The 13,134-nt window shown below is 47.8% G+C and overlaps 1 protein-coding gene across 2 annotated transcripts in view; it reads left to right on the top strand.

Moving 5' to 3' along the window:
* The window catches only part of LOXHD1 (lipoxygenase homology PLAT domains 1), a 102,880-nt gene that overhangs the window by 40,936 nt on the left and 48,810 nt on the right, over nucleotides 1-13,134 (top strand). For both annotated transcript variants that reach the window (XM_054724003.1, XM_028135951.2), the window contains exons 11-18: nucleotides 597-683; nucleotides 1,115-1,250; nucleotides 3,241-3,395; nucleotides 3,694-3,854; nucleotides 5,828-5,904; nucleotides 6,790-6,986; nucleotides 8,118-8,310; nucleotides 12,670-12,830. In XM_054724003.1, the coding sequence (XP_054579978.1) occupies nucleotides 597-683; nucleotides 1,115-1,250; nucleotides 3,241-3,395; nucleotides 3,694-3,854; nucleotides 5,828-5,904; nucleotides 6,790-6,986; nucleotides 8,118-8,310; nucleotides 12,670-12,830 (1,167 nt within the window). The remainder of the gene's footprint in view (nucleotides 1-596; nucleotides 684-1,114; nucleotides 1,251-3,240; nucleotides 3,396-3,693; nucleotides 3,855-5,827; nucleotides 5,905-6,789; nucleotides 6,987-8,117; nucleotides 8,311-12,669; nucleotides 12,831-13,134) is intronic.

Genomic DNA, 13,134 nt, shown 5'->3' with positions numbered 1-13,134 from the left:
TTAAATTTCCCGTATAGATACATATATAACTAGAGCAAGGCTTGTTTTGCCAGCAGAAGTGCAGCTCTGACCTTTAGGTAAGAATACTTTGTAATTTGCTGCTCTCTTCTCAGAGCACCCTACCGGTGCCGCTATTATACCACTCAGTTCATTGCTCTTTCTGTGTTTGTCTTCCTGGCTAGACTGCAAGCCCCTAGGGAAAGGGCATGGCTGCTGTATTGATCTTTTTGTCTGTTTCAATGCCCAGCAGAGCTCGGGGGCTGTGGGCTTGTACTAATTTGCAGGGCTGCCATCTGGATTTTGTTCCTGGAAGTTCACTGCTTGGAAGATTTTCTTTAGTCTGGATCCTACTGTGGGTCAGTTATTTTTGTTCCATTTCACCAGCTCAGACTGAACCCTAGCTGTACATGGCTACCTCACCCTCTGGTTACAAGGGCATGAGAGGATACACTATATGAGGGTGGATTGAAGCAAATCCATCCTTGTTGATAAAGAAACAGCCCAAAGCAGGTTCTCTCTTGGCAGGGGGTCAGCTATGAGGATAAACACATTTCACTTGGTTGTGCCCACTGAAACCTTGTTATTTCTCACTGTAGTTTGAGCTCCCGGATCTCGGCAGGTTTTACAAGGTTCGGGCATGGCATGATGGAATGACTCCTGGCTCTGGATGGCATTTAGAAAAGGTGAGATGCACCATCTTGGGGATTGGGAGGTGGTTGGGAGAGGAGCCAGAATGGTCCCTTTCTGATGAACCTGTCACATCAATTTGCTTTGTATATGTTTGTAGTGAGGGTGGGAAAGGGTTACAGTGAGACATGAATTTGGACATAGCACACAGGGACTTCCTGATGTGGCGTGGACTTACAAAGTAGACTAAGAAAATGCTCAGGTGTGCAGTCTTACCTTGCATTCTGCCCCAGCACCTGGCTGCTAGGCAAATGTAAGTCTCAGAGGACCCAAAGGGTATGTATTAAACTGGCACTCTACCTTCCACAAGAGTCATCTCTAGGTAATGGCCTTGGCCTCCTTGAGATCAGATAGCAGCACAAGGACCACAGGGCATGGATAAATATCTTTGGCACACCCACTTGCTCACCCCAGGATTTCATTCCAGATGACCTTGATGAACACTCTGACCAAGGACAAATATAACTTCAACTGCAATCGCTGGCTGGATGCCTTTGAGGATGACAATGAGACTGTGAGGGAGATGACTGCAGAGGGCCCAACAGTGCGGAGGATAATGGGCAGTAAGTGCTCACCAGCTGTCCATCTGGGGGAGGCAGTGGAGCCTCTGCTTGGTGTGCCAATGAGGGTCTGGCCAATGAGCTAGTAGTCTTGTCCACTGCGCATCATCAGGCTCCCTGTGAATGCCAGGGAGGATTTAGAGGTCCAGCCTCAAGACCATCTTGAAGGAGTCATCTTCAAGGCCTGGTGCCAGAGCTCTGTGGTGATGGGTGTGGGGGATGGAGGGGAGATTCATGGGCCTTTCAGTTGATTGTGAGGGGATGAGAAGAATCTGCACTGAACAATATTTCTCTAAATAAACGAGGCATGTGAGTTTGACATGCTTGCTCTAGAGCATCCCTGAAATGAAAGGAAACATCCTCTTCAAATTATGTACAAGATGCTCCCCAAAATGGAAGGCTGGATCTGGTAGCCATGCTTGGGTGCTCCTGATGGGTCCTCTATTTCTATTTAAGGCTAATAGGGGAGGGACAAAGCTTTTAATCTGGAGTCCAGTATCCACATTCAAAGGGGTAAAGGGAGACCATTTTGCCTCTAGGTTACATGTTGGCAAATACACAGAACATCTCCTGTCCTTTTCCTTGGCAGACATTACTGAGCGATCACAGCATTCCATGCTGTTGAGTCTGAAATGAGCTTCATAGCCCTCAAATAGCATCCAAGCAGACATTAGCAATTGATCAGAATTGGCAGTTAATATAATTAACTTATTTGGTATACTCATGGTAGATTTGTTAGTAGTAAAGTAGCATTAAAGTTAAGAATATATAGACAGCTCTAGCTGGTTTGGCTCAGTGGATAGAGCATCGGCCTGTGGACTGAAGGGTCCCAGGTTCAATTCCGATCAAGGGCATGTACCTTGGTTGTGGGCATATCCCCAGTAGGAGGTGTGCAGGAGGCAGCTGATCGATGTTTCTCTCTCATCGATGTTTCTAACTCTATCCCTCTCCTCCCTTCCTCTCTGTAAAAAATCAATAAAAAAATATATTTAAAAAAAAAAGAATATATAGACAATGATGTCACTCATAGTTCTAGTAGCCCTTATACATAAGTAGCACTATTTTGTGGTTCTTCTTCACTTTTAATTAAAATGTATAGCTATAGAATATTTGTGTTCAAGAGCCCTTAAAATAGCCTCATGCAGATAAGGAAACTGAGGAAGACTTGCCCTGATTCTCCATTGCGTAGACAGAGTTGGACAGAGAACAAGGTCTCTTGCCTCCTGGGTCAGTGACTATACCCTGCCTGCTCACATTCAGTAGTATTTTCTTTGAAAACAAGGCAATTATTTCTCCATTGCACTCTGTGGCATCACTCTGTTATGTAATCTTCGTTACAGATGTAACTCAGACATTTTCCTGCTCATAATTTGTTTATGATTTTACTGTTCATCTCTCCTCTCCACTCTTCCACTTTCACCCATGGCAGCAGGAGTCATCTGTCTTGCTCACTGCTGAATTCTTGTACTAATTATGGCACCTCACACCTACCAGGTTCAGGAAACAGATATTGTTTTAAGTGAAAAGTGAGGTTGTGGTGTGCAATGAGATCGTGAATGAGGCATGAAGGAGGTGGACCTGGGTTGGATGGAATTAAATGCCAAAATGTTGGCATGAGACCTGAGGTCCCCAAACACTGCAATGCCAGCCCCAGGGAGCTTGCAAACAATGCAGTCTTAGGGGTCCCACCTCTGGAAACTAAGACCTAGGAGGCCTGGAGTGTGGCTCAAGAACCTGAATTTGTATAAGTTTCCCATGCTGATGATGGACTGAAAGTGGGAACCTCTGGTCTGTCTGGGACAAGGATTTGCAGGTTTGCAGGGACTGGGGTGGTATGAGATGGGATTTGATAGCTGGGGGAGGAGCAAGGTCAGCGCAGATGAGAGCTGGGTAGAGAGGAGGAGGCCATGCTTAGAGGTGGGGAGCAGCAGGGCCGGTGTGGGGAGGGGGGCAGGGGCTGTCAGCCAGTGGTGTCCCTTCTCTCTGCCCATAGTGGCCCGGCACCGTGTGACCGTATGCACCGGGGACCTCCGAGATGCCGGGACAGATGCCAGCGTCTACCTCTGCCTTTATGGTGACGTGGGGGACACGGGGGAGCGGCTGCTGTACAACTGCAAGAATAATGACGAGATGTTTCAGAAAGGCAACGTGAGTTGCAACAATGAGCCACCACCCCTCCCCGCCCTCACCCTCACCACCCCCATTTCCACTCCCCGCTCTGATCTGCTCTGATCTGCTCTGCCAAGCACCGCTGACGGCTGGTACTGAGCCATCTAAGAGGCTTGCTCCGGGTGAAGGGAGCGGGGACCTACCATGCCTGACACCTATGGGCTCAAGGACCATCCAGCTGGGGCTCTGGCTTTGCTGTATCTCCCCCTTGGTGTTGGGTCCCAGGGGAACACCGTCTCACTGGCCTCACTGTCCTCCCTGTCCTCCCCCTCTGAAGGCCGATGAGTTCACCATTGAGTCGGTCACCATGCGGAAGGTGAGGCGGGTGAGGATCAGACACACAGGCATAGGCGGGGGCAAAGGCTGGTTCCTGGACCGGGTGCTGGTGAGAGAGGAGGGACAGCCTGAGAGCGACAATGTGGAGTTCCCGTGTCTCAGGTACGGGGTCCTGCCTGCTTTTAGTTTCCCAGCTTAGGTTATGGGCCCCAGTTCTGGGAAGACACAGCCCTACAGCAGGACCAGGGAGCAAAACAGTGGCGTAGGGAAGTAGTCGGTGCAGAAAGAGATGGCCCTGCTGATGGTGCTAGGCCCATCCCCACCCCACAGGTGATAGATGGCACACCAGTGTCCCTGTGTGGTGCTAGCATATGTGCTTAAGTTCTAAGATGTCAGCATTTTTTTCATGTTGAAATGTGACAATTTCAGAATTCAACTGAGAGTTAGAGAGTTACATGCTGAATCAAACTTTTGAATCAAAGGTGTTTATTTTTTATTTGGATAGCCTTCCAACACATCTCTTGCCTGGTAATATCTTTCAAGACACCTTACTTTGTTTTAATTTCCTTTCCCCAGCTTACCAATGAGGTAAAGTTTCTTTCTTTTTTTCCTTAAGTATTTGGATTTTTTTTGTAGCCAGTTTGGGCTCCCACTGACTTCTAGAAGTTCCTGATAGAGACATTTTAAAAACAAAGAGCAATATTCATGGGTCTTATTTGTGCTGTCAAGTTGGCCCCTGACACTCACCAGTAGCAACGTCTGGGAGGTGTAGATAGTGAGCTTAATTTGAGGCTTAGGATGGCGGGTCTTTGCAAGTCCCGGGTCCAGGCTAGTCCTGCACCTGTGGATGAGGTGCTGCGTGTCTGAGCTCATTGGGGCTGGCCCAAGCTTCTGGGGCTGCACTGGGACAGCCCAGCCGTGAATGCACTACTCTTTCCCTGTCCATGCACACACATGCACTCAGGTGCGCGCGCACACACACACAGACACACCCCAGGAGCCCAGGAAGAGCAGTTTCCCAGCGATGGCAGGCCACTGAAACTTTTGTGTCCATCGCAAAGATCTCTAGAGTCTTCAAAATGTAGCCACTGTTACTATTACAAGAGATTACACAGGCACATGGAGACACACTTGGTCAAGACGCAAGTATCTTGGTTTCTTTGTTGCCCTGGAGAACAACAAGGATGTCTCTTCTGCCCATCGTCCCGTATCACAGACCATCTTGAGCACTGGGGCCGAGACAACCTGTGCTTGTAGATTGTCTGAGTTCTCAGGTGGGTCTCCGTGCTCAGAGGGAACAGTGCTTTTTGGATGAATTCGCCCAGTGTCTTTGCTGGCCGACGACCAGCAGAGAGCTGGGTCCACAGCCCACGGTAGCTGGTTGATGAGTCACAGTTATCCAGCCCCAGCCCTCAGGTCCTCCTTGTTGGCAAATCTCGCCCACCCTTGAGGACTCAGATTAAAGTCCCTTCACCTTGACCCTTTCTCCTTTCCCTGAATTCCTGTTGCGGTTACTTTGATCTAACATCCCTCCCTGTCTTCAGTGCCTCCGCCAGTCTACCCTGTCTTCTTAACCAGACTGTAGGTCCTCAAAGGGCTGGGCTGTGTCTCAGTTATCTCCTCTGTCTTCTCCTCACCCCAGAGCCCTTAGCACAGTGCACACACAAGGTGAGCTCTCAGGAAAAAGGTGGTTGTTTTGATGATAGCGATGTCCCAGGTGTTTATGGCGTTTAGGACAAACTTGTTTACCATAATTGCCAAAGTCCCACATCCAGTGACCCTTCCACCTCTCCAGGCTCATCTGCCAGCACCTACCCTTTACTCGCTGCATTCCATCCATACTGGCCTTCGGTCAGCTTATCCCAGCCTAAGTTGTTCCTTCTGGAATGTACCTCCTTTTCCTCTGGATAACTCCTGGTCCTCTGGATAACTCCTGGTCCTCCTTGCCATCTCAGCCAAATATCACCTCCTCTGGGCAGTCCTCCCTCGCCAGTCTGGGTTGGGATCCTTTGTTCTAGCTCTAGTGGAACAAGTTTCCTTTGCTGGCCTCCCTGGTGACTCTGCATAAATTGTGTGATGGTTGGTTGTCTGCCTGATCCCCTCAAAGGGCTAACAGCCCCTCATTTGCCCACCAGGTGGTTGGACAAAGATAAGGATGATGGACAGTTGGTCCGAGAGCTTCTGCCCAGTGATAGCAATGCAACACTGAAGAGTAAGTTGTCCTGATGACCAGATGCTGGCTGGGCTGTGGGTGTGACAGGTGCCCTCCCTTGGCTACACAGAAGCAAGCCCTGGAGAAAGCACGTGCTCCTCACTTCATCCCACGGAGCGGCACCGGGAGGGTGGAGAGGAAGGGGCTCCAAGGGAGGATCTGGAAATCTGTCTGTCTGCGCTGTGCACACAGGCTCTTTGTGGCCTTGGGGGTGGGGCCCTGAGTGCATTTGGACCTCTCTTGATTAGAGTAACAGAAGCAATAGCACTAAAGCTAAAAAGGGTTCTTTCTCCTTTTCCTAGACGCTTTGTCCTCCCTTGTGCACAGATGATGCAAACCTTTCTGGATGAAAATAGAGTAACCCCAGCATCGTGTCCCACTTAAGAACAGGGGGCTTCATGTCCACATTAAGTCCACATTAGGACTTCACTCCTGGCTGGCTACTGGCCAGATGTTGACTTCTTGAGCCGAACACATAAGCTTCTGAGGCTCCAAATCCTCACTTATAAAGCCGAGGTCAGAATACTTAGCAGTAATGCTGTGCATATAATGTACGAAGGGGTCGATGCTCCCTTGGCCTCAGATTTCTCATCCATCAGATGAGAAGTTGCTTTCCATCCTTTGCCTCTTACTCGTTAGTGTTGCCTGCATTGCTGTTTCTCGCACATTCACACTTGGTGGGACAGGTTGAGCAGGTAGTAGAATTCCACTGTTATAGATGAGGGGACCCCACAGGGATAAAGGGAGCCCTGTCCCAAGTCACAGCACTACTTAGAGAAAGCAAGAGCCCACCCCTGGTTGCAGACCCCCCTCCTGCCCCACGCTGCCTCCTGCAGGCCCTGCACTAACCCCCTTTCTTCCTGCCTCCTGCCTCGGACTGTTCAGACTACCGCTATCATATCAGCTTGAAGACGGGGGATGTCCCTGGGGCCAGCACCGATTCCACAGTCTTCATCAAGCTCTATGGCGATAAATCTGACACCATCAAGCAAGACCTTCTTGTCTCTGACAACAACCTGAAGGACTATTTTGAACGTGGCCGCGTGGACGAGTTTACCCTTGAGACCCTGAACATCGGAACTGTAAGTCTCCTTCCCAGGACCACATGACATCATCTCACCCATCCCCCTGCATATATCTATCTGCCCATGGGTTCATGCCCACGTGGGGGTTAATGAGGTACGCTGTTTTCCCGCTATGACCTAGAACAGCAGCAGATATGTGAACAGTGGTGAAGCTTTCAGCGTCCCTTTGGGGATGGAATGCATGTATTTAGTGACTGTAGATCAGCTGCAAAGAGACACTGAGTACCCATAACAGTGAGGTCAGGGCTGACGTGGGCAATTTTCTAAATCTGGTGTTTTGGCACCAGACTCCTAGCTAACATCACCTCTCCAAACCTTCACAGGGAGAATCTGGGAGGCTGGAAGGGACCTCAAAGGCTGTCTTATAATTCCATGTAATGTTAGAATTGCCTAGTAAACAACATTTCAAAAAAACGTAAAAGCAATTTGAACACTGAAGAGCCACGGATATATAAGGATGGTAACACGATCATCTATGTTGCCTGTGGGCAAAGGTGTTACAATTACAACGTAAAATAGCAAAGCCAGGGAAGTACTGAGTGCTACTGGAAAGAGGAAACATTCCCAGAACAAGAGGGGCGGAGGAATTGGACACAGATGACAGCCCCCTGAGAGGCTGTCCACATAGTCTGTCACCTACAGGATGGATATGTCAGAAAGGAAATGCAGACGCACATACAACAGTGCATGTTTAAAACAAGTCAAAGTCACATCAGTGACATGGCTACCAGACAGAGATGGTTAACATTGTGAATGTTTGCTTTCTTTCGAAGTCACCACATTATTTTTAAGTGTGTATTAAGTACCCGCCTAACATTACTAAGTACACACCAGAGCTTTCAAAGTTCATGTCACACCTGTTTCCCCACTTGCTTCTCACAACACCCCGTGGAGGTGACCTGGACTAAAGAGGGAGCAGAGATTCCAGACAGGAGAAGTGGTGCCCTCGCCCCCAGCTGGCCGCTGACGGACAGGCCCAGGGCCCAGCCTCCTCCTGCTTAGCCTCCTTCTCCTGAGGAACTGGGGTTGAGTCACAGTTTGTGCAGGTGTTTGGGTAGGTAGGAATGAAGGCATGGAGGTTTCTGGGCACCAGCTCCTTGCTCACCCGCAGCCTGGGTTTCCTTCCAGATCAACCGGCTGCTGATCGGGCACGATGGCATGGGCATGGGTGCCAGCTGGTTCCTGGCCAGTGTGCAGATCCGCGTGCCCCGCCAAGGCAAGCAGTACACCTTCCCTGCCAACCGCTGGCTGGACAAGAACCATGCTGATGGGCGCCTGCAGGTGGAGCTCTATCCCAGTGAGGTCGTGGAGATCCAGAAATGTATGGAGGGGGCAAGAGTGGGATGGCAACATCATTCCCCTGTGGGGTGGGTAGAGGACCGACCGTGGGGCAACTTAGGTCTTGTCTCCAAGGGGAAGAGTGAGGGGAGAAAATGGGAGCTTCCCCTGGTACCATGTGTCCAGAAGGGAGGAGGGCTCGTTGTACAGATGGGGAAATTGAGGAGTCAAAGGATGAAGCACTTAGTTCTGGGCCAAAGTTAGCATGTTACTTTATAAGAAATGTACATTCTCAGCCCTGTGGACAGGAGGACGTAGTCCATGTCTTCCCCTGGGAAGACTGGCTGAGGAGATAAAGCTGTTTGTTCATTCATTTATAACATGTAACTAGAGGCCCAGTGCACGAAAATTCATGCACTCGGAGGGGTCCCTCAGCCTGGCCTGCGTCCTCTCACAGTCCAGGACAACCTTGGAGGATGTCCACCTGCCGGCTAAGCCTGAGCCCTGGGGGATTGGGCCTAAGCTGGCAGTCAGACATCCCTCTGGTAGCCCGGGAGCCCTTGGGGGATGTCCAACAGATGGCTTAAGGGGGAATGAGCCTAAGCTGCAGTGGGACAACCTTAGCGCTGCTGAGGAGGTGGGAGAGGCTCCCGCCACTGTGTTCACAGCTGTCAGCCTGGCTTGTGGCTGAGCGGAGCGTCCCCTGTGGGAGTGCACTGACCACCAGGGGGCAGCTCCTGCATTGAGCATCTGCCTCCTGGTAGTCAGTGTGCATCATAGCTACTGGCCGTTCCAGTAGTTCTGCTGTTAGGGTCAACTTGCATATTACCCTTTTAGTATACAGAATGTTTCTCTGAGCCAGCACTGCCCTAGGTTCTGTGGGGGCAGCCATGAGCAAAACAGATAAAATTCTATCCTCATGCATTTCATATTCTACCAGGAGAGACAAACAATAAATATATATAGCCAAGTAAGAGTTGTGATGAAAAATGGCATGGGGGTGGGGCCTTTATGGACAGGGTGGTGACATCTGTGAATGAAGGTGAAGTTCAAGGTGACCTAGCCACCCATTGCACATAATGCAAGAGCCATAGGTCATGGTGGAGCTCAGAGAAGCAAGAGATTATCGAGAGGGTCAGGAAGACAGTGGGACCAGAACCTGTGTTTCCTCACTTTCCTCACCTCTGCATTTCTACATCTACCCTGAAACAAGTGCGCCAGGCTCACGCCACAGGAAGCATCCTGAGAGGAGCCCCAATACAAACTCACCTCTCTTTTCCAGGACCCTTTGTGTCTTTCCGTGTGTGCATTTTCTGTCCCCAACTAGCCTACAGGTTCCTTGAGGGCAGTGTCACATACACATGTTTTGTAATGGTACCCGCCAGTGTGAAGAATCAACTCCTCCCCTCTTTTTATGAATTAGAACTTGATTTCCAACAGAGTAATACTGACACTAGTTAACAACAGAAAGGTAAAAACGCAGTGGTTCCCTTTCCCCTGCCCCAGCCCCCTTCTTCAGAGGTAACAACTTTTCAGTTACTTTAGCTTTTTCTCCTGAAATGTATCTCCATATTTTAAATAATGTGCTTTATCAACTTCTTGATTTTTTTTTCAGTCATAGACATTAACTATTGACTTCCTACTCCAGAAAAGGAGGATTTCGCTCTTTTAATACATGTGCATGTGTAAGTGTGTGTATGTGCACCTACACACTTCCCCTCCTTCCAGCACTCAATAAAATTAAGTCAAAATTCAATTTTTACATTATTATGACTATGCAAATATTATTCACTGCTGAGATACCTACTATACGATGATTGCATTCCATCTTGTATACAACTTTCTGTGTTTTTTTCCCTGGAGTTAAGTGATAGCCTTGCTTTTTCATTTGCATAGTTTTCAATATACCTGTCTGCATTTCTACATAACCACCTGTCTATATAAGTGTGCTAGGACTGCCGTAACAAAATACCACAGACTAGGTGGCTTAAACAACAAAAATTTATTTTCTCATAGTTCTGGAGGCTAGCAGTCCAAGATCAAGGTGTGACTAGGTTGGGTTTCTTGTGCGGCCTTTCTCCTTGCCTTGCAAATGGCTACCCTCTCACTTTGTGTTCACATAGTCTTCCCTCTGCATGAGCAAATCTGTCCTAATCTCCTCTTATAAAGACACCAGGGCTCCACCCCAATGGCCCCATTTTAACTTAATGACCTCTTTTTAAAATATATATATTTTATTGATTTTTTTACAGAGAGGAAGGGAGAGAGATAGAGAGTTAGAAACATTGATGAGAGAGAAACATTGATCAGCCGCCTCCTGCACACCCCCTGCTGGGGATGTGCCCACAACCAAGACCAAGGTACATGCCCTTGACTGGAATTGAACCTGGGACCCTTCAGTCCGCAGGCCGACGCTCTATCCACTGAGCCAAACCGGTTAGGGCCTTAATCACCTCTTTAAAGGCTCTATCTCCAAATGCAGTCACATTCTGAGATACTAGGGATTAGGGCTTCAACATGAATTTGAGGAGACAGTGTTTTCCCACAATACCATCTTATCGCCATGTCTCTAACAGAACTAAAAATCAATGCATGTGTTCAAACCTACAAGAATTCTGTTGATTTCCTCTCTACCTCCTTCTCCCCTAATCTCCATCTTAAGACATTTCTTTGGGAACCTCTGCCCTGCTCTCTAGGCTGCCACAAAGCTGTCCTTTTGGGACTTCCCTTTTTGCCATCTTTTTGGAAATTCCTCTTTTTTGTTGTTGTTGTCCCGTTTCCTGAATTTCACGTCTTCTTCTTCTTTGATTTATTTCCTCATTTCAGTAGAACACATTCTCTACTAGTAGCTCCTGGAGAAAAGGTGCATGGAAGAGAAATGGTGAGACCTTGCATGTCTACAAATGTGTTTCGTCTATTCTCATAGTTGATCAATAGTTTGGCTTGCTACAGAATTCTGAGTTTAGAAGAAATTTTTCTACCATCTTCTAGCTCCCTGTGTTCCAACTGAAAAGTCTGATGCCATTCTGTGATCCAACCCCTTAGGGTTTTTTTTTTTTTTTCCTCTCTAAAAGCTTCTAGGATCCTATTTTTATCTCTGGCATTCTGAAACTTTATGATGTCGTCACTGACTTTTGTGATTTAGTTTCATCCATGGTTCTTAGAACTCATGGGCTCCTTCCATCCAGAAGCATTTTTTAGTTTGGAGACTTTTTGTATTAGTTCTTTGACAATTGCCAACTCTCTGTTTCCTCTGTTTTCATTAGAACTGAACTCTTAGTAAGATATTGGACCTCCTCTGATTTTCTTACCCTTATATCATTTGTCATTTTGTTCTTTGGAAATTTCCTTTTTGTTCTTCAGAGCTGTTCTTGACTATATCCTTGCTGTGAAATACTTCATTCCAGCTACCACATGCTAATTTCCAATAGCTTGTTCTTTGATTGCTCATTTTTATCTGACCTAATTTTGTATCACCCTGGCTGCTTATTGTTCTGAAAACTGAGGGTCGGAATGGGATTGGGAGTCCCCTTCATTCAGAATGCCAGCTTTTACTGTATCCCCTGTTATCCATGTGCTAGCCCACCCTCACTCCCAGCTGAGCCTGGTATTTCTAGTTCAACTTCTTCAGACTTGCAGCGAGTCCTCTTGCTTTCAGCCTCCAATTTCTCACATTGCCATGGTAATGGAAGATCCTAGTCTTGTTGAAAATAAGTCTTTACTTGAAAAAAAAAATCATGATATTGTCTTACAGCATTGCTGAAAGGGCAAGTCTTAAAATAGTCACTGAAAAAATATGGCCTCATAGTTCTGAAGGCATTTGGCTCTCCGCTGGGAAGGGCCCTCTAGTGGTGTAGACCTGTAACACATTTCCACCCTCTAACAGCTTGATAAATTACTCCTTTAACTTTTAAAATATAGATAACTTTCTCTCCTTGAATGTATATGTTGTTATCACCTGAGAGGTACATATATTTAAATAAAAATTGTAATTTCAACTCTTTTTCCTTTACTGAAAAAAAGTAACAAACAAACAGCATTGCTTCTTTCTGCCCCGTGGTGTGTGCCCAGGGGGAGGCGCACAGCAGGGAGTGCCAGCCCTGTATTGACTACTCCGCATTCCTGGTGCCGGAGGACGCATGTGGTGCAGTGGGCGACTGGGTTTTGGAGTCTGATCGATTGGATTTGCCATTCCTGACACCTACTCAATTCCTCTCTGCCTCAGTTTGTCCACCTGTAAAATGGGGGTGATAGTATCTACACATGACATTGATGAGATTAGATGAGATAATGCTTGTGAAGCACCAGACACATGGCACAGGCCTGGGAAATATTTTTGTTACCATCATTGCTATTGCTGCGATTACCTAATGTCCCATTTCTCCCCCGCATGCCCACCCAGTGGTCCACTACGAGGTTGAGGTTTGGACAGGAGATGTGGGCGGCGCAGCCACCACTGCCCGAGTCTACATACAGATCTATGGCGAGAAAGGCAAGACGGAGGTGCTCTTCCTCTCCAGCCGCTCGAAAGTCTTTGAGCGGGCATCCAAGGACACGTTCCAGGTGTGTGTGGGGAAGGCAGCGGAAGTGCCAACCGAGGGCCCAGGGGATGCCTGGAAATGAAGGGATTAGACTAGATCAGTGGTTCTCTGGCTTCTTATTAGAATCACTTGGAGAGCTTTAAGGAAAAACTGATCCATACCCCAATCAGTTAAATGAGAAATTTATGGGGAGTCTTTGAAAAGCTCAACTAGTGATACTAATGTGCTGCCAATTCTGAGAACCATGGGAGTAGATAAATCTAATTTAGCAAAATATGGCACTAGTCCCATCGTTTCCCAGCCCGGTGGCCTCTGATTCCACAGCT

This window comes from Eptesicus fuscus, chromosome 12, assembly GCF_027574615.1.
Source record: "Eptesicus fuscus isolate TK198812 chromosome 12, DD_ASM_mEF_20220401, whole genome shotgun sequence".
Classification (NCBI taxonomy): domain Eukaryota; kingdom Metazoa; phylum Chordata; class Mammalia; order Chiroptera; family Vespertilionidae; genus Eptesicus; species Eptesicus fuscus.
This window is presented reverse-complemented; position numbering and strand designations above follow the sequence as displayed.